Below are 25,948 nucleotides of genomic sequence, written 5' to 3'. Positions count from 1 at the left end.
TTTACACAGACACATACTCATGCCAAATGTCACCCTCTTTGCTCATTCATCTTCTCCTGCTTCTGAGATCAATATCTCAGACTATTCAGTGTGCTAATTCTACTTGACATCTTTTATTCATCAGATATATCCTTACCCTGCCCCAGTTTCTTCCATATCACCACCAAGGAGCTGCAACAAAGATAGATCAAATATTCTTTAAAACTCTTATCAAGACAAAAGGACAATAGCTTAAAAACAAACACACTGGGGCACCTGGGTGACTCAGTCGGTTGAGCATCCGATTCTTGATTTCAGCTCAGGTTATGATCCCAAGGTTGTGGGACCAAATCCTGCATCTGGCTCAACACTGGGCATGGAGCTTGCTTAAGATTCTCTGTCTCTCTGTCTCTGTCTCTCTCTCTCTTTCTCCCCTCCCTCTCTGCCCCTCCCCCAGTTGCACTCTCTCTATCTCTCAAGTAAACGAACTTTTGAGGAAATGGTCATTTGGTAAGTTGGCCTTTGCCCTAAATTTAATTGCCCTAAAAAATAATTATTGAGTTGGCACAATAAGGTAGATCGCATCCCCTCTTCTGTTCCCGTGATCCAGACTCTGGCTAGAATTATTCCATTTAATCAAATTTTCCTCATTATTAGAAGCATAATAACAAACCCAAGAGGTGGTAGGTTTTTTTGTTTGTTTGTTTGTTTTTTGTTTTTGTTTTTTTTTAGGTTTTTCTGTTCCCATTCTCTTGGGCTTACCTGTTATTAAATTCTAAATAAATATTTGCTAAATGATTAATGAAGCAATGTGTGATTTAAGGTTGATATCTACCTACACCTTGAAAGTTCACCTAATTCAATGCAAAGTGGACTTTGAATCTGGCTTGTCTTAGAAGAATTCTCAGGAGGTAATGGAATTTTGAGACTGAGCTAGAATACCATTGATATATGTGAATAACTCAAAATTTATGAATAGGAGGTTTTCAATTTATCCTCATTTACTGGAGATTTTCTAGACTAGGCATTAATCTAAGTTTGGAGATGACCCAAAATGATACTCTGGAGCTTGGAGACAGAACAGGGGCAGGGGGGTGGGGTGGTGGTGATAGAACAGGTTGGGAGACTTCCTCTTGGCAATGCAAATGCTCTGGGAATTGCAGATGAAAGTAGATGACAATCAAATTTAGCATTGATAACATGATAGATTTATAGGTTTATAAACTAGAGAGAAATTTGATTTGGGGAGTTATGGAATGAATAAGTCACAGGGATGAGAAGTACAGCATAGGGAATAGAATCAATGGTATTGTAATGCATTTTATGGTGACAGATGGGAGCTACACTTGTGGTGAGCATAATATAACATATAGAGTTGAATTATTGTGTTGTACCCCTGAAAATAATGTGACATTGTGTGTCAATTCTACTCCAATTAAAATAAATAAAAAAATATTTGGGGAGGCAGCTTCTGGAGAAAGACAACAAGTTGGGTCAGTAAACAGGCTGGGCAAAATATTCACTTCGGCTTAAATTTTGCAATGTCTATGGAAAACACTATGATTATTTTATTTTTATTTTTATTTTTATTTTATTTTAGAGAGACAGAATGAGTGGGAAAGAGGGGCAGAGGGAGAGAGAGAAAGAATCTTAAGCAGGCTTCATGCTTAGCATGGAGTTTGACATGAGGCTCAATCCCATGACCCTGGAATCATGACCTGAGCCAAAAATCAAGAGTCGAACGCTCAACTGATTTATTTATTTATTTGTCAGCCACTGCTTGGGAAACTGCAACTTCTTATATGATGTATATTATGTGTATTCTGCAGGATTAGAGCAGTTTGTTGGAAGAATGCAAGATTTTCAATTATACCAAGTGGCGCTTACAAACAGGTAAGTGAATGTGGTGTTGTAGAGTTCAACAGGTATAAGAATAATTCTCGAATTCAATTCAGTAAGAGTTGCAAAAGATTATGTTATTTTTCATCTTTATAGAATTTGGGAAATGTCACCTAATTAATGTTTACACTGTTTGCTTTGACTTAGTCTATGGTTATTAGTCATTAGTGCTCCTCTGTTGGGTAACTTCTTATAATATGAAATTGATCAAATTCTTTACAAAGGTGTGGTAGACTCTAAGTCTAAAGTTCTCTTTTGGCCAGCAAAAGAGTGGGACACAGGATGAAAAGCAAGAGATGGTTAATGTCTGGGAAAAGACAAGAGCCCCGAATAAGGGTCTTAGCCCCATTTTTATTAGGATCAGAAGACTTATAAACATGATGTTGGACGTGCACAAAGAGACAATGTATCTGTGAACATTAACTTGGGGACGTGAGGGAAAAGGGGTCTTGAAGACATTCAGGGTTAGGGGTTTGGATTAATACAAAACAAAATCCTGGCTCTGAGTGGAAGGTTGTTTACAGAGGACATGAGGCACCACCTCTGTTTATCTTAGCTAGCCTAGGGGATGAGACAGGTAGGACACAAGACCTCAGAGTTAACAAGGCACCTTTCTTTTGTTAACCATCTCCACTCTGGGCAACTTCGCCCTGCAGGGCAGAGCAGCAGTCTATAGCCCGGTTTACCTATTTACCTAACTTGGTCCTTCCTTCCTGTGAAAGCAGCTTTCTGCTATAGTACTAAATTGGGGGTGCTTCCACCCTGAATATCTAATCTTGTTTATTTCATATACCTATGTTTTATATTGGGGCCTTTGCCCCTCCCTATTCTGGGTGCCTTTGAACCTCCATGCTTTATTTTGGGGCCCTAGCCCACCTTTATTCTGGGGGGCTAAGACCCCCTTCTCTATTCTTATTTGCCTAATCTTGTTTACCAAACTTGGGTGTGAGCATCCTATGGCTTTGTATTTCTTTATGCCTTGTTAACCCATTGGTATAAGCCCAGGGAATCCCTAAGATTATTTCCCATACAAAGGATTTCCTCTAACAGAACTAGATTTTTGAACATGTTGTATTACAGAATTTGGGATACATTTGTTTAAATATTCTAGATGAAGTAGTTTTGGATACTTAAGAAACTGCTCTCTCTGCCTTTTAAAATTGCTTTGTTGAACTTATAAGTACTAAAGAATTTAGAACAATGAAAGTGATTATTTTGATCCCTGAGAAAGTCTCAAGAGGCTGAGCTATTAGACTTGGAGATAAGAAGAATGAGTAATTTGAAGTATTATTGTATATTTTTCTATTTCCAGTGAACAAAAATTATGTAGAGTTGGACTAGTGTTAATCAAGTATTTCCTCATCTTGAGAATAGGTAGCAAATCTTTCCTAGGGATTCTTAAGACACATAAATTTTCATTCTGTTCAGAAAAGTTCAAGTGAAATTCTGCTTAGCTGCCCTCTAAAGTTTCTCTCTTATTATTGGATTATAATAATAATAATAGTATATTATTGCATGGATGAGTTGATGTTGTTTACTTCTATTAAGGACCAAAAAGAATCATGTTTATTCAAATTTCTTGAAGGAAGATGTAGATTAGTGTGGTGAATTTCCAAATGACAGGAATAGCTCTTGTCAATTTGAGAAGTATTGTTCTTGAGGTGCTGCTATGATCAGCGCTATGTCCATTAGAAATATCAACATTCTTTACTAATCTGTATAATCAAGGGCTACATGAATAAAGGGTGCTGTAACAGTGGAACACATTATTTGGGAGATTTTCTGCCACCAGTCTTGCTATCCTTTAAATCACCTTTATCTAAAATTCTGCCGAGTAGCGCTGCAATAATTTTGGCACTATTAAAGTTTTTACTGGGGGCAAGGATTTCACCGGATAGTCACTTTTGGTCCCATTCCAAACCTGGTATCAACTGGAAAATATCAATAAGATTAAAAGAAGAAGGTGTTATTTCCTGTGATTTGGTGAGTGGTTAAACTGCCTGACTCCATTGCCCTACTGGAATCTGAAGGAAGAAGCCTAGTTTCTCTAGTTAGACCTGAGTGACTGATCTTGGCCTACCTGAGATGTCTGGAAAGGTATTACAGGGAAGAGTGCCTATAAATAGAATGACTGATTCTGACCTAGAACAGGTGTATTGCCCTTAATGGAAAAATTAAATATATCTGCCTGGAATTGGCATTATTCTTTGACTATTGGCAGCTGCCAGGTGATCTGAAGCCACTGAAGCACTTTAGGATGCCAGAATATGTACTGATGAGTCACAGAAAACCATTGAAAAATGGTCTTGGCCTCAGTTCCTTTACTTAAAACAGCAGCAGATAAATGACACTTATTTTCTTATTTCTTTCCTATGGATTAACTGGAGACCTTATCTATAACTCTCAGTATTTTCAATATATTATTGTTCAGTCTCAGGGGTAAGTCATTTTAACAACATACATGAATATTACCTTTAGTTTTTTTTTTTTTATCACAAATAGAGTAAAATATGATATTTAAAAAAAATGTCTAGATAATCAGACAAGGGCTTACACATGCTTCTCAATGGAAAAAGCTAACAGTTAAGAACTTACTGTTTTCAATATCTATTTTATGAGTGTGTTTATTTTGCAAGGAATGAGTTTGATTTTATATTCTGTTTAGAAAACTATTAAAATTAAATGGATACTAATCAAAAAGTTAAAATAGTGATATTCACTTGTAGCAATCCTTAGAAATTCTATTACTGTTGAACTCTTTGACTTACAGTCTGCTTCTTACAACCACAGGGAGATTCTGGAAATTTATTCTGGAAATCTGTTCAGATTGCATACCCAGTCACATTGTCGCTGCCCTGGCAGCCACCCTCGGGTCCATCCTTTGGTTCAGCGATACTGCATTCCTAATGATGAAGAGGATACAACCACTGATAGGGTGTTACGGCTGAATCCTGAAGCCCATCCTCTCTCTTTTGTCAATGATAATGATATTGGTACTTCATGGGTTTCACATGTGTTTACAAACATTACCCAGCTTAATCAAGGAGTGACTATTTCAATAGATTTGGAAAATGGACAGTATCAGGTAATTTGAAATAGTGAGGTGTATTAGTTTCCTGTAGCTGCCACGACCGATGACCACTAATTTAATGGCTTAAAACAACAGAAATTTCTTCTCTCACAGTTCTGAAGATCAGAAATACAAAATCAGAGTGTTGGAGGGACTACTCTCCCTCCAAAGGCTCTAGTGGGGAATCCTTCCTTGCTTCTTCCAGGCTCTGCTGTCTCCTGGTGTTCCTTGGTTTAGGGCTCCATAACTCCCATCTCTGCCTCTCTTTGCACTGGCCTTCCTCTGTGTTTGTTTGTGTGTCAGATCTTTCTCCTCGCTCTGTTATAAGGCCCAGCCTACATCTGGGATTATTTCATCTTCAGATCCTTAACTTAATTACATTTGAAAATATCCTATTTCTGAAGAAGGTCACATTCACAGGTCCTGGGTGTTAGTACTTCAATATATTTATTTGGGGATGCAATTCGTCTACTACAAGGTGAATGAATTAGGCAACCAAACATTACTTAACTAACATAGTGTATAATAATGTATGAAATAAAAATATCTAAAAGAAAATATGCAGGATCTTTTTTAGATATTTATATGAAATCATATGCAATATTGAAATTGATGTCTTTTTATTAAGTAATACAAATTAATAAAAACTAAGGTGATTATTCTAAGTAACTACATAAGAAGAACATATATAACAATTATCTCATGGAACTAAGGTTGTTTTTCCATATCCTTATATATCAAACTTAATATTAATTTGTAGTTAATTAATGAATTTATTTTTTAAATGTTTATTTTTGAGACGGGGGGAAAGAGTCTGCAGAGGGAGGGAGAAAATCCCAAGCAGTCTCCACACTTAGTGTTTGCACTTAATTGATAAGATCCTTAAGAATAAGGATGGATATGCAGTTATAGAATGTGTTGCTTTTACCATAGGGCTATCAAGTTTGTGGATGTCTGATGAATATTTGATAATTATTATTATGAAGAAGTAAGCTATTATATTTGAAACTAACAATTCCTTGGTTTGATTTATACTGATGGGTCAAACTTACAACTTTAAAGACAATGATTAACTTATCCATTTTTAGGTGTTTTATATTATCATTCGATTCCTTAGTCCACAACCAACAGCGATAAGGATTCAAAGGAAGAAGGAGGACAGCCTGGATTGGGAGGATTGGCAATATTTTGCTAGAAATTGCAGAGCTTTTGGAATGAAAAATAATGGAGATTTGGAGAAACCTGATTCTGTCAACTGTCTTCAGCTTTCCACGTATGAATATTTAAAAAAATATCTTTGAAGGAGTTAATTTTAATAAACTAATGGGTTAATAATAAGCAATAGGTAGACTAACTCACTGGACTGGTGAGTCTAACTCTCACTAACTTTCTTGAGGCAGATTCTTCTAAGACTCCTCCCTAACTTGAGTTTTAAATTACATTTAAAGTTCTCTTAAAAGACTTTGGAGTATCTCTTGTTTACAGCCTCATTTGGGCTTTATAATCTGATTTTCAGATTGTTTAGCAAGTTATCTATATTAATAGAATTTTATTATGTCCTCAAGGAAATGTTTTACTGTGTTTTTTCTGTGATGATCCTATATTGTTTGCATACAAATTATGTGAGATATGTCTGTTTTCCCAGAATGAAGAATTAAAGTTGTTACGAGTATTGCGTAAGAATGTCTCAAAGTTATGATTCTGTTTTATTAAAATTATGAGTAGCTTTTCATGACTTCAAATGTTTTTCATCAACAGTGTCACTCCATATTCACATGGTAATGTCACATTTAGCATCCTAACACCTGGACCAAATCATCGTCCTGGCTACAATAACTTTTATAACACCCCATCTCTTCAAGAGTTTGTAAAAGCCACACAAATAAGACTTCATTTTTACGGACAGTACTATACGACTGAGACTCCTGTCAGCCTCAGACACAGATACTATGCAGTTGATGAAATCACCATCACTGGGAGGTAATGTTCATTACTGAGGTTTGATTGCAGGGTGCTTTTCATCATGAGTTTTGTTTTCAACAAGGCTGTGGTCATACTTACTTAAAAATACATTAAGATGTAGAGCAAACCAGATTTCAAACTTCATGTTTTGAAATGGCTTCCTACTCTAAGATTTTTTTAGAAAGGTTTGTATGTAATTCTTTCCCATATGTAAGACCACATTGTTATAGAATCAATTTTCAAAAGCTGTTGGGTTTAGAAGGTGTGATACGCTGAATCTGGCTTAGAAATGATTTACTAGATATTTTACTTGGTTTGTTCTGGAATATAGTTTTTAAAATATTCTTGAAGTCAAAGAGAAGGAGCTAGATTTTGAAGGACAATTCTACTCCCAGCTAGTTTGTAAGCATGGGGCTTGGCCTCCGTGAATTCACAATTCACAATTTTATGAAGAATATTTGTTTTCCTAGGAGAAAAAATCTATTCCCTAGATAATTTATAAACATCTGACCATACTTGAGAACAAGACTCGTAGTATTTCAAAGTATGGGTAGCTGGAGAGCGGCATACTCTTTAGTATGGAAAGGACACCTATGTAGACTGTATTTAGCACTGAGTTGTGCTAGAAGAGTGATATGCTGTGTAAGTAAAGTACATCTTTAAAAACAGACCAGAATACCAAACTATTTTTTGTTTAGTACTAGCATAATGAAAATAATACTACTACTAAATAGTCACCATATAATTTTGGTGAAAAACACCTCCCGAATAATTGAAATTTGTTAATTTCACTCTGCAGCTTATTCTAAACTTTATATTTTTCACCGTGACTTGATAGGTCCAGTAAATACCTTCCCTTGACAAGTTTGTCATACGTCTGATATAGGTAGAAACAATCCCTGACCCTTTTTCCAGGGAGGCTTGAAAATTACCTTTTCAGAACAATATGGTTTGGATATTGACGGCACCTCACCCAATACTTTAGGATTAATGCAAAACTTTCATGAGCATCCACATGAGAGAAGAGAAACTGATCTTTGTGTTGATTAACATACTTGTCTTCCCGGTTGGATCCACACAGTGGATATATTCACAGGCCCTTAAATATATTCACAGTGGAGTTGACTTAGAAATGTCTGTTGCTCCTGTTCACAGATGTCAGTGCTACGGTCATGCCAATAAGTGTGACACAACAAGCCAGCCCTATCGATGCCTCTGCTCTCTGGAAAGCTTCACCCAAGGACTTCACGTGAGTTCTCTGTTTGATGCATGGACACCTCAAAAAAAAAAAAAAACAAAAACAAAAACAAAACACAACCAAAACAAACAAAAAAGTGGGGGATGGTGAAAATAATTTTTTAATTTAATTTTGGTCTATTTTCTGGATGTCAATAAAAATAAATTGATATGATTTCAGAAAATTTTTGGGAGAGAAAAATAAAAGTCATCGAAAAGATGAAAGTATTATTTTTTGAAATAAACTCAATCAGTAAAATAACAACTAAGATTAAACCTCACTTTGCTGTCTTTGTTATATCAGTATTGTCATGTTTTATAAAACACTTTTTAAGGTGTCTAGGTAGCATGGCACTAGAAATAAGGGTCTGAGTTCTGCATCTAAAAGGTATTTATACAAAGGTGTCTGTGCAACATAAGCATCTTCTGATGCAGAGAGATCTTTATGTATTTGTATCAGTCAAGTTGAATTCATTGCTGATACCAGTAATTTTAAGTAACTAATTTGAATATCTATAGTAAAAGGACTCAGAAATGATGTTACTTTAGGTTGTCTGTGATGGTCCAGGGAAGTTTCATACTTGAAGTAGATATTTAGCTCTATCTTCAGGAAAAAGGGGTAAATGGAAATGAAATTGAGATGTTTTTGTTAATAGAGACATCCAGCATCAATAGTAGCTGATATGAAAGCAGGTACAACAGCACAAACAATCATACCAGTAATGAAAAATAAACAGGACAGAGCCTCCTAAGTGATGTTTAAGGCAATTGGTGTTAATTTGGGGAAAAAAAAAAAGTTAAAGCCCTACCTCATGGCATGTACAGAAGTCCAGGTGACTTAAAGACCTAAATGGAAGAAATAATTGTAAATCTATTAAAATAAAGATTAAGATAATGTTTCTAAACTTTATAAGTTCAGCCATAATTGTGTTTAATTTTTCCCAACTGGATTGATTCTTGATTTTAAGTTTAAATGACATTTATTATATTTTTTCTAGTGTCCTCTTGTTTTGATTCTTTAAAATACACATTTTTCTTTCCTTGCAATCAGTGATTTCTTTTATTAAACTCACAGTGTACACTGTCTCATAGATTCCTACTTGACTTGTGTTCTAAACCTTGCCCTGTACATGTTTTTAATTAGTCACTTTACTTCTCTCTGTCCTTTGTTTGAGGATATCATGTAATATTGTTTTTTATTCTTTTTAAATTTTTTAAATGTTTACTTATTTTCAATAGAGAGAAGAGAAGGGGAGGGGAGGGGAGGGGAGCTGAGGGGCAGAAAGAGAGGGAGACACAGAATCTGAAGCAGGCTCCAGGCTCTGAGCTGTCAGCACAGAGCCCGATGTTGGGCTCGAACTCACGAAACGCAAGATTACGGCCTGAGTCGAAGTCAGATGCTTAACTGACTGAGCCACTCAGAGCCCTGGAACATCTTTTTTAAGAAGCACCTGTCTGTCAAGGTTTTGGCGAACTCCATTTCTGTCTTCTGAGATTCTTAATCTGATCTAATTTGTTTCCAGAGACAACATTAGTGCATATAGTTCAGTGGCAAGCATATTACCTACAATGCAGACTTCCTCTAGCACATTTAGAATGTAGTCCTGGCCCTGAGTTTCAACTCAGTCTTTGATTGGGTTACAGTATTCTTTCTTTCTATGTGCTCAAGCCAAAACTTTCATCTTCTGATTCAGATGTTCCTTTGAACTTATTCTCCAGATCATTGCTTTATATTGAACTGTTAATTTATACGTTAGCCCTCACCACTGGTTGATAAGTGCTTCGAAAGAAGGAATATTTTACATATTTTGGATTTCTAACATCCAGAGGCTTTGAATTTGGTTTGATTAGTATATCATGAGAAAAAAATCTTTTTAAGAAGCATTGATTTTACTATGTTTGATTGTGCAGCTTATCATATTGTCCCAGAAAGGAAATTAATTGGATGAACTTGATTGATTCACTCTTTATTCAGCCATAATTGTATGTTTTAAGTTTTTGCCAGTTTGATTTTTTCTTGATTTTAGAGTTAAAGTGACATTTATTCTAATTTTCTTAGTGTCTTCTCCATTTGATCCTTTAAAATGACACTTCCCTTGCAATCAGTGATTTCTTTTATTGACTTCACCCCACTTCCCCAAACTCACCACTAACCCAGTTAAAAAACTCTCTGGGCTGAATTTTGTAAGGCACTTTGATCTGAATATATATAGTACATTCAAACTAAGGACTGGGCAATGCTTTCACATATGTTGTTTTCTAAGCTTCTTTTGCTTAATTTTGACTAGTTAGTTCTCTCCTCAACCCCCACCCCATCTCCTTTTCCTTTTGATATCCCATCTTTCCACCTTCCTCTCTCTTTAATTGCTCACAGTTGAGTGATTGATATTTTATGATTCTTGGATGATTTCATGCTTCCCCTTAAAAATAGAGCCATTAAATGAATCAAGGCTCATGATTGGTTTCAGAAGTCTAGTTGGGATTTTCAGACTTGGTCTCAGGTGGTGACTGTTGGATTATGAACTAGCAAAATAATTAACTATAATTTAGGTTGAGAATACATTTTACTGCTTCTTATTTAGACATTTAGTTTCCTTTAGAAACAAACGTAAAATGTTTTCTGTTATTTTCTTCCTTTACATATTTTGATAATTAATGAATATAGCCATAAATAAAAAAGCAACAAATCATTCACTTAGCAAAGTTTGGCAAATGTAGCTGAAGGGAAAAGTCAATAGACTGGTAAGTTGAATGATTTCTCAGTGCTATGATATTTTCAATAATGTGTTGAAAATGAGAAATGATTTTATAAAGCATTCATAAGTATGACATTCTCTTTTTGTTATCAAAATATTTTAATACATGTGGGACTTACATATCTGAAATAATTTGAAAAGATTCTTATTCAAGTGCTTTTCCCCTTGTTCTACTTTTCAAAATAATAAGTTTTAATGTAATCCATCCATATCCTATTGGAACCAATGTTCTTTTTTAAAGCTCTGGACGTAATCCAAAAAGAATGCCTTCAATTTCACAGTATTATGCTAACCATTAATAATATTACTCAATAAACAGGGCTTTTGTGAATTATATTACAGCCATTTGGCAAACAGATGAAAACGTAAGCCTTGAGAATATGCCAATTCTTGGCAATTGGCAGTCCTATAAGAAAGTGTTTTTAGCGGAAGTGAAAATGAATGAAGTCAGGAGAAAGGAGTAGAATGGTGAATTCAGAAGCAAGTTCTTACACATAGCCATTCCAGAGAATTTTCTGTATAAAGCATTCTTTAGTTGTTTATGAAGTTGATTTCACAAACAGGCGGTCCACAGGTGGGAACAGTGTTTAAATAATTTGTTATTTAACTTCCAACAAGAATTTTCCCTTCTCCTCCTCCTCCCTCATCTCTGGATTCTCTTAGTCAGAAAATAATCCAACACTACGTCTACATTTACCCATGGCAACAACTATAACTCAGGGTAACAATTACCCTCTTTGGAGCCGTAACACTATTTGGTTTCAACCATATTCTCTACTATCCATAGCCTTACATCTGGGTGATCTCACTTATGTTAATATCTGACCCACTTAATAGATTAAGACTTACAGTAGTAGCTAGAGTATGTGTTTAATTATTCTTGGAATAGCAAGACCAACTAATTCATAACTCCATTGGTAAATCTAATTTCTTTTGTCCACTCATAAAATTATAAGTTACTAAAACACACACACAAACAAACAAACAAACAAAACCTCAAGACAAAGTATTACCAAAAGCCCTGCTGATCTTAAGATAAACTTCAAGCCACACTTACTTTTTCTTAAATTTTCATTGTATTTTGTGATACCTAAAACATCTACCTTGGTGGGGAGGCTCAGTGATTCTCCTCATTGCTACTACATAGGAACTCTGACAGATTTTGATATTGTATTGGCAGTTGTAAGGTTTTGACTTTAATATGTAGTGCTTACCATAAATGAGCATCGTATATTCATTAATAGAGAATAATTTTAGAATATTTGTGACATTTCTTCTCTAGAAATGACTGAAACAATGAATCATTTACTTGTTACACTTAAGGGTTAATCTAGAGCAAAAGAAATCTCAAAAGACTATATACCATTCAGTAACTTACAAGCAGAGTTGAATATTTCAAAGCAGAATTCAGGATTACACCGCGTTTAACCCTGAATGAATCATTTGATAAGAAACACATTTATGCTTTTTAAATAATTATTTTTTGGATAACAGATAATCACTGTTACTTGTACATGTATTTTAAAATTTAAGTGAATTTTTTCATTTTAATTGTGAATTCATGTACAATTAAATAATTGATTGTATTAAATAGATTCCTTGTATCCTTTACTCAATTTGAACCATGATAATGTCTTGCAAAACTAGTGATTTTTCTTTTTAAGCAACTTTCCTGAAGTATGTACAATAAAATGTACCCATTTAAAAATGTATAGATTGATGAGTTTTAGCAACGCTTGTGTGATCACTGCCATATTCAAGATATGGGATGTTTTTCTCTCCAAATACTCTTTGTGCTCCTCTACAGTCCATGCCTCCTCCCCAACCTTCAGTCCCAGGAAACTACCAACCTGCCTCCTGTCACTACAAATTAGCTTTTCCTGTTCTAAAATTTCATATCATGGAATTATTCAACCATGTATTATTTTGGTGCATAGGTTTCTGATTCCACTCCCTACTTCCCTTACCTTTTTTTTTTTTTTTTTTAAATAATTTCCTAACTACTTGTGCTATTAGCTTTATTGCAATAATATATCTCTGGTCCACCTGCTCAAGAATTCCATTGTAACTTTCCAAAAGTATGTGTCAAGTTCTTAGATGCAGAATACAACCTAGGAATTGGAAGCTTAGGTATGTCTACTCCATGTCAACTGACATGGTTGCATAGTTACAATACACCCATTACACATTCTCTTCTCTATACCTGTTCTAAAAATTCAAATGTTGGTAAATTCTAGCTTTAAGAGATGTGTTATCAGTTGATACTTGCGTCCTAATGATTTTTCATTTTCTTTTAATAGTTATGTTCATCTTTCAGGGGCTCTTGGCTAAGAGTGATGTAATAATCAGTGCCTTTGCCAAGGACTGGCACTTTGTTGGCTACTTAGCTATTCTTTCATCATTCTGTGACATCATTACCTGCAAGGGTGGCCAAGCGTTCACAGAGCAATTTATTAGTAACCATGAATACTTCTCTTATTCTTTGGCTCTGATTTGTGACCCTTTTATAGCATTAATCATGGCTTTTATGAATTAACTACAATCAAGCTATCAGTATGCATTTTTGTTAGTATTATAAATAGCAGAGCCAGCTTAAAACATTTAATATAATAGGCCTTCCTACCATTCAATAATTTGAATGGTGCCAACATCACACTCTACAATGCTTATTATGTAAATGAATATTTCCTGTTATTTTAGAAAGTGTGTTCCTTTAGAGCACACAAGTCCAAAAGTATGAGTCATCATGACTAGCTTGAGTCATATTTTTATTACACATCAAGCTTTCCCAGTAATGTCTTCTGTTTGCTCACACAAGGATTTTACTTTAAATGCATTTCATTGTATAATCTATCTTGTAAATACTAATGAATTCATTTTTCTAAGTAGCAAACAGCTCATATTATAGAATCTATATTAGATGTATGTTTAGTGAATCAAGGCCTAGAATTTCATTTCCTCTCTGGCACATGGTGATACTATTAATCTTCGAAAAGCACTTGCACTAGTTATTCCATGTTCATAGACAGGAAGATTCAGTATTGTCAAGATGTCTGTTCTTTCTACCTTTATCTATAGATTCAAAGTAATCCCAATTAGAATCTCAGAAATTTATTTTGTGGATATCAACCACCATTTCTCAAGTTTGTGTGAGGGGCACAAGGCACAGAATAGCCAAGACGGTATTGAAAGACTAGAACAAAGTCAGACTACTGACACGACCTGACTTCAAGACATATCCTGAAAGTTACAGTAATTAAAACAATGTGGTCTTGGCAAAAATAAAGAAATAGATCAGTGGGATGAAATAGAAATACAGCCACATAAGTATAGTAAACATTAAACTGTGGACTGTTTATGTGTCCACATAATAATGATGTGTCAATTTAGGTTTATCAGTTTATGACAACATACAACTCCGGTTCCAAATGTTGAAAGTTGAGAATTCTGTGAATAGGTGGGGGTGGGAGGTATATGGGAACTCTGTATCTGTCTCTCAATTTTTCTGTCAACTAGAAAATGCTTCAAAAATTATAGTCTATTGAAAAAGTAGCTTTTAAGGCAGAAGTGATGATTGCATTTAAGAGATCGAAGGTCCCTGAATTATTCTTGAAGAGAGTGGAATACTTCAAATTTTAACTTAAGAAGGATTTTTATTTAAGAATAACACAGCAAAAGAGAAGAAATGTAGTATGTAACTTCCCAAACTACAGAGAATAAAAAGGAAACATCTTTCTTATTCTGACATAAGGGAAAAAAGAAGAGGGAAATAAAAAAGTAAGAGATATAGAAAATATAGATTCCAAATATAGCAATAAATATAACAAATGTAAATGTGTTACACTTGTCAGTTAGAATTAAGAATTGTCACACATGGGGCATCTGGGTGGCTCAGTCAGTTGGGCGTCTGGCTTCGGCTCAGGTCATGATCTCACGGTCGTGGGTTTGAGCCCCGTGTCGGGCTCTGTGCTGACAGCTCGGAGCCTGGAGCCTGCTTCGGATTCTATGTCTCTTTCTATCTCTGCCCCTCCCCCACTTGTTCTCTGTCTCTCTCTGACTCTCAAAAATAAATAAATGTAAAAAAAAATTTAAATAACTGTCACACACATCAAAATATAGTATACCACCATTGTCTGAGCAGAGCCTGCAGTAACGTGAGGGAGTACCTCAGGCACAAATTTTAAGAAGGCACCAGAAAACTTATTAATCAAGATAAATAATATTTTAGTGTAATGTTTAATAAAGGCAAAATAATACTAAAATCTCTGAGGAGAAATATGTAAACATTTTAAGTAAAAATAAGCTGTTGTTTGTTTTACAAGTCCGAGTTACTTAGCAATGAGAGCTGTTACTCCAGTCAGCCACAGTCCCTGCCTAGCTGTTCTATAAGGCTCTCCTGTGTCTGCCTCATATAAAGGTTGACAATGGTTTAAAAACAGATTGGGTAAGATGAAAGCTTATACATAGCTATGTTTTTGATTATAGAGTGTTTATTAATGTTTTCTACTTGGTTCCTACTATAAGAGGATATTTTATAAATGTATATAGGAGTACATATTTTTCTTTTGGTCTCAGGCTCCAACAAGGCTCAGCATGGCCCTGGTGTTGAGAGAGTGAGACATATACCTAAAACACGAGCACATACAAAGTTTAAAAATTTTAAAAATGGCTTAAGCTATATAATATTAGGTAAAATAGACTGTAAGTAAAAACTTTTATTAGAGATAAGGTGCTTTACTATATAATGGCAAATGATAGAATTCTAAACTTACATGCATCTTATAGCATAGATTCAAAAGTATAAAGCAAAATTTGACAGAGCTGGAAAGAGAAATTGACAAATCCAACATCAATGTAGAAGAATTTAATACATCTCATTTAAGTAATTAATCAGGCAGTCAAAAATTAAAATCCTTAATAATTGAGAATTGAACTAATGTGAAGCTTAAACTAATAGATTCCTGTATTCAACAATGAAAAAATGTACATTCTTGTCAAGATCACATGGAAAATTTATGAACATTGATCACGTACTAATCAATATGATAGTTGCAACAAATTATAAAGAATTTGTAATCACAACTACTGTAAGCATTAACTATTTGTAAGTAAATGAATGCATACAGTCATTTCACTTTTATCCCAATGAGTTAAGTAGAAATAGATGGAAAAAACCTTCAACTAAAATTATGAGCCTTTTATTAATCCAGGAAAATTTTATTGAGTACTTATTTGGATGCAGTAGGTTTACATCTCTGGGCAAAACACAATTATTCCTACTCTTGAAGAATTTATATTCTCTTATGAATTGGTGGTGTGGGTGGGGGAAACCAAAGAAGTAAAATAAACAAGTTAAATACATAGTATACTAGGGTTTTAACTTATTTTGAACTGTGTTGGTAAAATGAATTGTGGAGGCCAGGATGTAAGATCAAACAAGGAGAGTACAAAAAGAAAACTTAAGATCACTGTCTTATAAACAAAGCCAAAAATTTTTAAATGATGAACCAAATCTACAATAATACATAGTAGCTAAATTGGGTTTCTCCCAGGAATGAGAGTGGAATTTAATATTAATAAAACTATTAATGTATTTCATCACATTAATTGAAGAAAGCAAAAACATAAAATCAGTAGGCTTGGAAAAAAGCAATTAATGAAATTAACACCTTTCTAGACAAGTGCTTTAAGAACTCTTAACCTGATAGAGAAACAAGTATGATTTTCTTTTTTTTTTTCTGAGATTTATTTATTTATTATTTTGTTTAATAATAATAATATAATTTATTGTCAAATTGGTTTCCATATAACACCCAGTGCTCATCCCAACAAGTGCCCTCCTCAATGCCCATCACCCACTTTCCCCACTCCCCCACCACCCCCCGTCAGCCCTCAGTTTGTTCTCAGTATCCAAGAGTCTCTTATGGTTTGCCTCCCTCCCGCTCTGTAACTTTTTCCCCCCTTCCTCTCCCCCATGGTCTTCTGTTAAGTTTCTCAAGATCCACATATGAGCGAAAACATATTGTATCTGTCTTTCTCTGACTTATTTCACTTAGCATAATACCTTCCAGTTCCTAATATTAACAGTGCATATAAATGTAAATCTATTGAAGCATTCCCTTTAAAACCAGGAATAAGACAAGGATGTCTATTATTCCACATTTATTGGAGGATCTAGCCAGCTCAATGTGATAAGAAAAAAAACAAACAACACTTAAAAGAACTGAGCTGCCAATATCCGAAGACAAGATAATTGAGCCAGAAAATGCAAAAAAATCCACAAATTATTAAATATTGAGGGGAATTCAGCAAAGTGGCTAGATATAGGATAGAAACATGAAAATAATTATTTTTATATACCCAAGGACAAAAAAGAAACAATTTAATTTTTCCACAGAAAATATAGTATGTCTTTACAACTTCTGAATACAAGAAGGAAAAACTGTAGGGGAAGAAACTAATAAATGTGGCTACATTATAATTAGAAACTTCTAATCACCAAAAGCTACCATTTTTAAAATAGAGAAGGAAAAGCTACATATTAGCAGATTATATTAGCAACACAACACATATAACAAAGGGAATTTTTATTTTTTTTAAATTTTTTTTAACTTTTTTTTTTTAATTTATTTTTGAGACAGAGCATGAACGGGGGAGGGGCAGAGAGAGAGGGAGACACAGAATCGGAAGCAGGCTCCAGGCTCTGAGCCATCAGCCCAGAGCCCGACGCGGGGCTCGAACTCACGGACCGCGAGATCGTGACCTGAGCTGAAGTCGGCCGCTTAACCGACTGAGCCACCCAGGCGCCCCACAAAGGGAATTTTTAAATCAAACCAATTAAGAAACCAAGAAAATTGGTTAAGAAACCAAGAAAGTTGAGCCAAGTAATTTGCGTAAGCAGCTAGAAGTGGCAACTCAAAAGGCCAATATACATGTGGAAACAGCTGCAATTTTACTGGTTATCAGTAATCATAACTGTGAGATAACATTTTATATTCATGATATTGGCAAAGATTCAAAAAATCTGAAAATTTCATTGGCTGGCAAAGGTGTAGATTACTGGGGATTCGTTCATCCATTAATGATGGGAATGTGTCACCAGTGTGGGAAAACAGTTTGCAAACATTTAAATGGATACTTACTGCAGTTCAATTCATATAAATGAATATAGCTATTACATCAACACAACTAGACTCTCAGACAATAGAATACAAAAAGATTATAGAATAATATACACAATATACCATTTATGTAATATTTAAAAACATGCACAACAATACTAAGTAATATATCAAGTGTAGATATGAAGAAAAGCTTGTGAATGGATATTGCTAAGTTCATGTGTCACTAATGGAGTAGAATGTATATTGCAGTGTTTTGTTTTTTAAGTCAGGTAGTGAATAAAAGAACATGCTTGTTTGCTTTTTTATTTATAAATTTTGCAATCCTAAATATTTTAATATAATTTTCCTAAAATACTATGATTTATTAATCTATCAGATACATATCATCTATGTTAAGTATTCACACTACTGCTAAAAACAGTGGAGGTGACTCTTCAGGATGGGGTAACTGTTACAAAATTCATGATTATTGTGTACTTTTATAGTTCTAATGTGTTGATTGATCATTTGCTAGCTTCATTCACCAAATATTTATTAAATGCCTTCTATGTGTAGAGCATTATGCTACAGTACCACTATAACATCTTGATTAAAGATCCACGTATTTGAAAATATTGAAGGACTTTGTGAAATTTAAAAAAAGATTTCCTGGTACACACTAATTATTATAATAAATAGAGATGACTTTAGTGCAAACAAATTATTCAGACTGACAATTTATAATTAACAGATAATATAAATCTCATTGACATTTTAAATCTTAAAAAAATTCAATGTAGCTATACTAATGAAAGGATTTTGAAAATTTACTAATCTAGTACTGAAGTCTAAGATGAAATAAAATTTCCAATATAAAATGGCTTTCTTTCCAAATAGGAACTCAAATACATTTTGGTGTCCACTCACTAAGTGTAGAGGAACCCTAAAAATGAAAAGACATAATGGATTTTGCTGCTTAAAATATGAATCTATTTTTGAAGAGATTTTAATATGATGTATCCATTTTCTCTTCATTGGCTTCCTTTATAAAATAGTGTAGATTATCCTATACAAATGTGTTCTCTATTCCAGGCCACATTTTCTGGCGTATCAGTAGAGGTAAATTATTATAGTTGCTAATAGAGGAGAATTGACTTGGTTACAACCTACAAATTTGAAGAAACCTTAGTGTCCTTCTTCTGGACCTTGGGAGAACCTTGTGTATCTCATACATGTCTTTTCTATTTAGTGCCCTGAACAATTCCCACAGTTAAAGAGGCAATACGAAGGGCAGGCAAGCCAGAGAACAAATCAAATATGAAACAATGACCAGTATTCAAAAGCAATCTGACTCCAATGCCTGTCATGCAAATGGATCTCATTCAACAACTAGACATTGTTAGATGGTTTGCATTCCCAAGCCAGGGTGAAAAGTTTCCTCCTTATAAGTATATAAACTATCAGTTATATTTATATATGGACAATGTGTAGAACTGAAGCAGTTGTCCATATAATTCTGTCTACAGTCTCTATTTTTGCAAATGTGGATTTTGTTTCACGTGTTATCAAAATTTGTTTTATTGGATGAGTTTACAATCTTCCATTGAACCTTACCTATAGACATACAGACAAGGCATTTCATAAATTAGAAAGTTTCTAAAAGTAGCCAACACATATTAATGGTTGATTTGTTAGGCTATGTATTTTAAGTGTTCATGATTATTATATTACCACAACTGTCTCATCAGTATTATCCAATAGTATCAGTAGTTATTTAATTTATGCTATTACTTTCAGCATCTAGAGAGCAGCTAAGTATGTATTTTCTGTGGACGCTTTAATTATATGAGAATTTCTAACCAGGGGAAAGAATTACTGAAGGAAGAATTCAAGGATAAATACATGAACATTTAAGCCTTCTCAATGGCAAGGCCTGGTAATCATTTAGGGTTTGCTAATTGAGATTACATAATAATCTATAGGTAAAAATCTGCAGGAAACTACTGCATTTACCTTTAAACCTTTAGTGTTACCATTCCAATAAATACTAGATAAACTAAGGTATAGTCCTGTAACATGTCACAAATGTAAACAGTCCATTATATCATTCATTCATGCATTCCTCAAACATCTATTGATCACCTACTATATGCAAAGCACTGAGTCACTTTCTGTCCGGATTCTCTCTGTAGTTGGATATTTCATCTGTGCTATCATCCCCCACTGCACCCAACCTATCACTGATAGAAGTTCGCATGTTTGTCTAATCATACATCTGTGGTTGGAGCACTAGGTCTACAAAGGGAAACTTCTATTGGAACAAGTAGTTATGTGACTACACTGAAGTTTTTATGTTTATAAAGCTGATTTCTCTAGTAGACACAAGAAATTCTACTGAAACAACATCATTCGAATACAATTGAACTGGTACATTGAAAGAAAAGAGGAAGCTCTGAACAGAGCTGGAGAACAATTATTATTATTAGAGATTTAGGCTTTTAAAATTTCCAACACACTAATCTGATGAGAAAGGAGCAATTTACAGACTTTCAGAAGATCTCTAATTCATTTAGGCCATTTGGGAGTAGTTGAACAAATTGCCTCTTTTAGCTCAGTTAGTACCATACTGACTTCTTAAAAAGTGAGCATTTTATAATCTCTCACTTTGGAACAGAATGCCTTCCTCTCCTTCCCACACAGGCAGGGGCTGCCTACATACCTCTGAATTTTCCAGCCAGTGGGGAGAGACTCCAACTTTGGATTTCCAGGGCTCTGCCTTCCACTTTAGACTGAGCAGAGGGACGTATGAACAGCTAGCCAAGTGGATCCACTCAGCACCTCTCTCCCTGAGATCATTTTCTGTCCCTGGCGCCAGCATAGCATGGTGATTAGGAGAGAGAGTTCTAATGGAGAATGAAGGAGAATATGATATAGATATGCTGTGTATATATGTGTGTGTGAGTGTGTGTGTGTGTGTATGTATATATGAATATATATGTATATATATGTATATGTATATATGATGTATACATAGTTATATGTACCTATGTGTATACTTTTACATATAATACATATTATATATATGTAAATTGAGTGCCTACTATGTGTGAGGGCTTCTAGGCACTGGGAATATTGTAATGAACAAAACACAGCAGGCATTGCCATCCTCACAAATTTTTACATTCTAGTTTATACTAATTGTCATTCCAGGGAGTGACTTTAGAAAATTATTATTTCTTTCCTATTCTTCAGTTTTCTTACCTGTAAAATGGAGGTAATAGCAACTCTTACTTCATAGATTATTGGAAAGAAAGGCAGCTGATAAATATGAAGCATTTAGGACTGATGCCATAACATATTGGCTATTCTTATTGCATGAAAGTGTTGTCTAGATAAAGACATTTGTGGGCATTTCTCTGTTGAGAGTAGAAAAGGAGACAATTTTCTTTCACTTTTTTTTTTGCTAGAACTAGGAATGAAGTGAATTCACTAATAAAAATGAGCTCGTGCTGTATCATCCGTTCACTGGTTTATTCATTCATTTATACATTTCTTTCCCTTACTCAATAACCTTTATTGAGGAATTACAATGTTTCAGGTATTATGCTCTGATTGATTAGATCAAGAAGATCTAATAGTTGTCTACAAAGGACAACAGATAAATTGACTATTCAAATAGTTCATGATAATTGCAGTGATTTCAGACGTATGGACAACATGCTATTTTCTCTATAAATGCTTAATAAAATAAGGCAGCACCTATAGTTGTCCTTTGTGCCCCTAAATTTTAACCTGTATGGTATGTCCTAGACTTAAGGAAAAATAAAGGATTATTTCATCATTTACCATTACTGGGGAATTAACTACTTCTTACAGATTTTCCAGATGTGACTTTTTATTTTTAGTTTCAATTTTTTTTTAAGTTTTTTATTTAAATAACCTCTAGACCCAGCCTGGGGCTCAAACTCATGATCCAGAAATCGAAAGTTGCAAGTTCTTCTGAGTGAGCAAGCCAGGTGCACCTCCAGATGTGACTTCATTCATATGTAGAATTTAAGAAACAAAACAGATGAACATAGGGGAAGGGAAGGAAAAATAAGATAAAAACAGAGAGGGGGGCAAATCACAAGTGACACTTAAATACAGAGAACAAACAGGGCTGCTGGAGGGGAGGTGGGTGGGGGATGGGCTAAATGGGTGATGGGCATTAAGGAGGGCATTTGTTGGGACAAGCACTGGGTATTATATGTAAGTGATAAATTACTAAATTCTACTCCTGAGACCATTATCACACTATATGTTAACTAACTGGGATTTAAATAAAAACAACACATAAAAATTAAAAACAATAAAAAAATAAATTAAAAAAATTGGCAATGTCAAAAAAAGGAAATATAATTGAATTTTGAATATTGAAAAAAAATTAAAATGAACATTTAAGAAATGATTCAATCTATTTTTGAAATAATTCAAAAGCAGGGTCTCTGTTTTCTTAATCTGTGAATGTTAAAGACAAGTTGTTCCTTTGATGACTCATGGTCGTTTTTCTGAACTTGAGGTTTCAAAGGGCATTGAGTCTGTTAGGTCTTTTGAGCTCTTCTATGAGTAACTTTCAGGAAGATCAGCACCACCCCCATCCTTCCTAGGAACTTTATGTATCTTTGGCTAAGAAGATATTTTCTTCTTCCTTCAAAGATACATAATGGTCATTAAAGATTGTTGCATAGGTGACTGAATAAATGATGTGCTGCTAAAGTCTCACTTCTTTAAATTTTCCTATATGCAGTTCATATTTTTTTCTGTAAATTTGAAAGTATTCATAATTAATGGATCAAAAATGAGACTGATGGGAGGGAGTTGGTAAAATGCTGTTGGACCTGTAGATTATCTTTGAGAGATTGTCTTTGCTAGCCTGTAATGGTAACAAGAGAATACTATTCCATTTAATGGTCTCAGAGAAATATCATTGTGTATTGTTAGAATGTAATACAATAAAATAGATTTCATTAGTGTCTTCTAGATTCACTGATTGTTCTATGTCAATCCTACCTGAATATGTCAAAGTGTTTGGTTCCAACTTCATGGAGTTGATTAGTAGCCCTTAAGAAGCTATCAAAATGAAAGCAGTTAAATGAATCAATGATAAAGTTCCTCAACCCTGATAAAGCCATTGTCTAATTTATAATTTGAGCATCCAGGAACATATCAGGGGAATCCAGTTGTTATAGAAGAAACACATCATTTAAAGTGACAAATGATTAACTGGAGATTGGAAAAACATTAAGTAGAAAACTGTTTCAGAAACTGCATAAAATGTACGCAAATGTTTCTAAATTTTAAATAAAAATTTAAATGTCATTGATAGAAAAGATAGAAGAAAATTATGAGATCAAAAATTTACTCATAATGCTCATAATTTACTCAAAAGTTACTCATGTTTCTTCTATTTTGCCATGGTTCTCAGAATTATCTGGAAGAAGTTGTAAAGAGACGCAATTATGAAACCAAAAATTTACATTGTTAAATTAATAATCAAAGTTAATAATCAAAGTTAATAATCAAAGGATAGACTACAAAGTATTTCTTGTCTTTAATCTGTCTTTGTGAACCACACAAAATGATAGTAACACAGCATTGTCCTTAAGATCAAATGCCAATATGTCAGTGTGTCGTTTAGTTCTGTATCTTTTAAATCGAATTTTACAACAGAAAATTTGACTGTCATCTCTCAAAATCCTTATTAATCTCATTGTTCGGAAACATTTATATCTTTAAAAAATTCATACTCTGTTTTCTGGTAATTCATAAACTCAGCCTACGTTGACTTGAAAAAATAATCATTTCCTCTGTAGTATCTTACTGATCTGTGTATAATTTAAAACTGGAACATTTTAATTTTCTTAGCTTCTCTTAGTGAAGTGTTACATGCAAATTATGTGTAATTTTCTTGTAAGTATCCAAGGAGTTGCATTTTATTTGCCCTCAGTTTTTTAATACATTAGTAATAAATGCATCCTGCGGAAAAAACAAACTTATAAAAAGTAAAAGCCTTCTATAACTCTACCGTCCATAGATAACCTCAGCAAATGCTCTTAGTTTATATCCTCTCAGATCTTTTGTTGTTGTTATTGTAAATCTGTATTATCCATTTCTATCTGCTTAAAGTTGTAGCTCTATATCCATGTCTGCAGATGAATCTAGCTCTATCTAGAAAATAGCATTAGACTCTCCATGTTATCCTTAACATCATTTTTAAGTTCAAACTATATTATGAATACTTTTCTACATTTATATTTATAATTTTTTAAGTTTCATGTTTTTATTTATATTAAATACTATATTGTACAGAACTCCAAGTACACAGAAAAATGTCTTCTATGGACCCAACAAAAAAGTGAATAATAGACTTTTGCTTATATTTCATACCAATTTGGACCAGGTGATGTCTGTACCTTTAAGACTTTATTTTCTCAAAATATTCTATGTTGTCTAGAGACCAAAATTCTATACGTTTACTGTATCTTGAGAACACATACAAAGGATATATTTCTGCATTTTACCTCCCTCTTGCTATGAATTTCCATGTCTTGTAAGTATCAATGACAATTCAAAACTTAAAAGTGAAAGCACTATAAAATAATTACTCATTATATTCCTTTGGCAAGATAAGACATTTTCAAAGCATTCTCTTTGGGGCATTGTTTCCTTTTCTTCCCAATTAAAAAAATCTTTACCACTAGTTTTAAAAATGCACTTTTCTGAACTCCCACTGGAATTGTTGGGTTCAATGGAATGTCCTGGCACCTCCTTCCTAGGACTAGTTTCTGCTTCTACAAACCCATGTCACCCTGGTACTGTAATATATTTAAAAAAAAAATCAACTTGAGAGTTGAAAATAATATCTATGCTTGTTTTCTTTAGGTAGAGATAAGATGTTACTAATATTTCTGCAGGTTTTTTATTGTCCACAAAGGGGAGGCTAGACATTTTCAACAACAGCTACTTGGTAGTACTCAAGCCACTCCATTAGGTCAGTGGCAAATTTTTCTTTGATTTTAAACATTAAAAAAGCCAGGACTGTGTCTTTGAAGCATTATTGTAGTATTTAGTGTAGTCTTATATACAAGCCTTTTTGATAATGTCTTTTTTAGGTTAATGGTAAAAATAAATTCTTAAATGAGATTTATGTTTTAGATCACAGTCGAAAAACAGAAATGTGGTCTTCATAAAAATACCAAAAGAATGCTTTGGCTGGATTTGCTCCACAAACTCATGTAGGCAACATCCCAAACTCAAACAGCCGGCAGTTGCTTTGTAAAAGACAAACTGCATCTATAATCAGGATGACAGGACCACGGATTCCGTATCATCACTTCCACCACCTTTATTCAAGAAAGCATAACTTGAATAATAAAAACACCAACATCGGGTGAGCAAAGTTGCCAGTAAGAAGACTTTCAAAGAAGCAAAAAAATAAAAAAAAATAAAAAAAATAAAAAAAATATCTGGCATCATCTTGCAGCAAAAATTTTGCATTTGGCCAAAGTGTTGCAATGGAGATAGAGTTTTTTAAAAACATTAGAAAATGAGATTAATTGCATGGCTAATTGACCGGGGGAAGAGAACTTAATGAGCTCATTTCTCTCCTCCAAAGCCAGGAACTCAGAAAGTGAGTTTTCATCTATTCTTCCATTTATTCAGTTAGAATATATCTCCCCTATAGTTAAGCCTACTAGAAGTGATAGTTACATCCGATGATATCTGATGGCTCCTAGGAAGTATGTGTAGATCAGGCCTTTTCCGTCGTTAGAGCTACAGACGATAAAATTAACCAGAAATAAAATTTGGTCATTAATTGCTCATTGCTCCATTCTTTAGGCTACATCCTCCACATTAGACCATGCACTAGTACACTTCTGATCACAGAATCCCCTATTAATGGT

The 25,948-nt window shown here is 34.1% G+C and overlaps 1 protein-coding gene across 1 annotated transcript in view; it reads left to right on the top strand.

Annotated features, from left to right (window-relative positions):
* The window catches only part of USH2A (usherin), a 767,091-nt gene that overhangs the window by 115,922 nt on the left and 625,221 nt on the right, over positions 1 to 25,948 (top strand). The window contains exons 6-10 of the mRNA XM_042976063.1: positions 1,809 to 1,872; positions 4,669 to 4,963; positions 6,037 to 6,221; positions 6,707 to 6,928; positions 8,066 to 8,159. Of these exons, the coding sequence (XP_042831997.1) occupies positions 1,809 to 1,872; positions 4,669 to 4,963; positions 6,037 to 6,221; positions 6,707 to 6,928; positions 8,066 to 8,159 (860 nt within the window). The remainder of the gene's footprint in view (positions 1 to 1,808; positions 1,873 to 4,668; positions 4,964 to 6,036; positions 6,222 to 6,706; positions 6,929 to 8,065; positions 8,160 to 25,948) is intronic.

Source organism: Panthera tigris, chromosome F3, assembly GCF_018350195.1.
Source record: "Panthera tigris isolate Pti1 chromosome F3, P.tigris_Pti1_mat1.1, whole genome shotgun sequence".
NCBI classification, from domain to species: domain Eukaryota; kingdom Metazoa; phylum Chordata; class Mammalia; order Carnivora; family Felidae; genus Panthera; species Panthera tigris.
The sequence above is the reverse complement of the archived record's forward strand: the minus strand, read 5'-3'. Positions and strand labels throughout refer to the sequence as shown.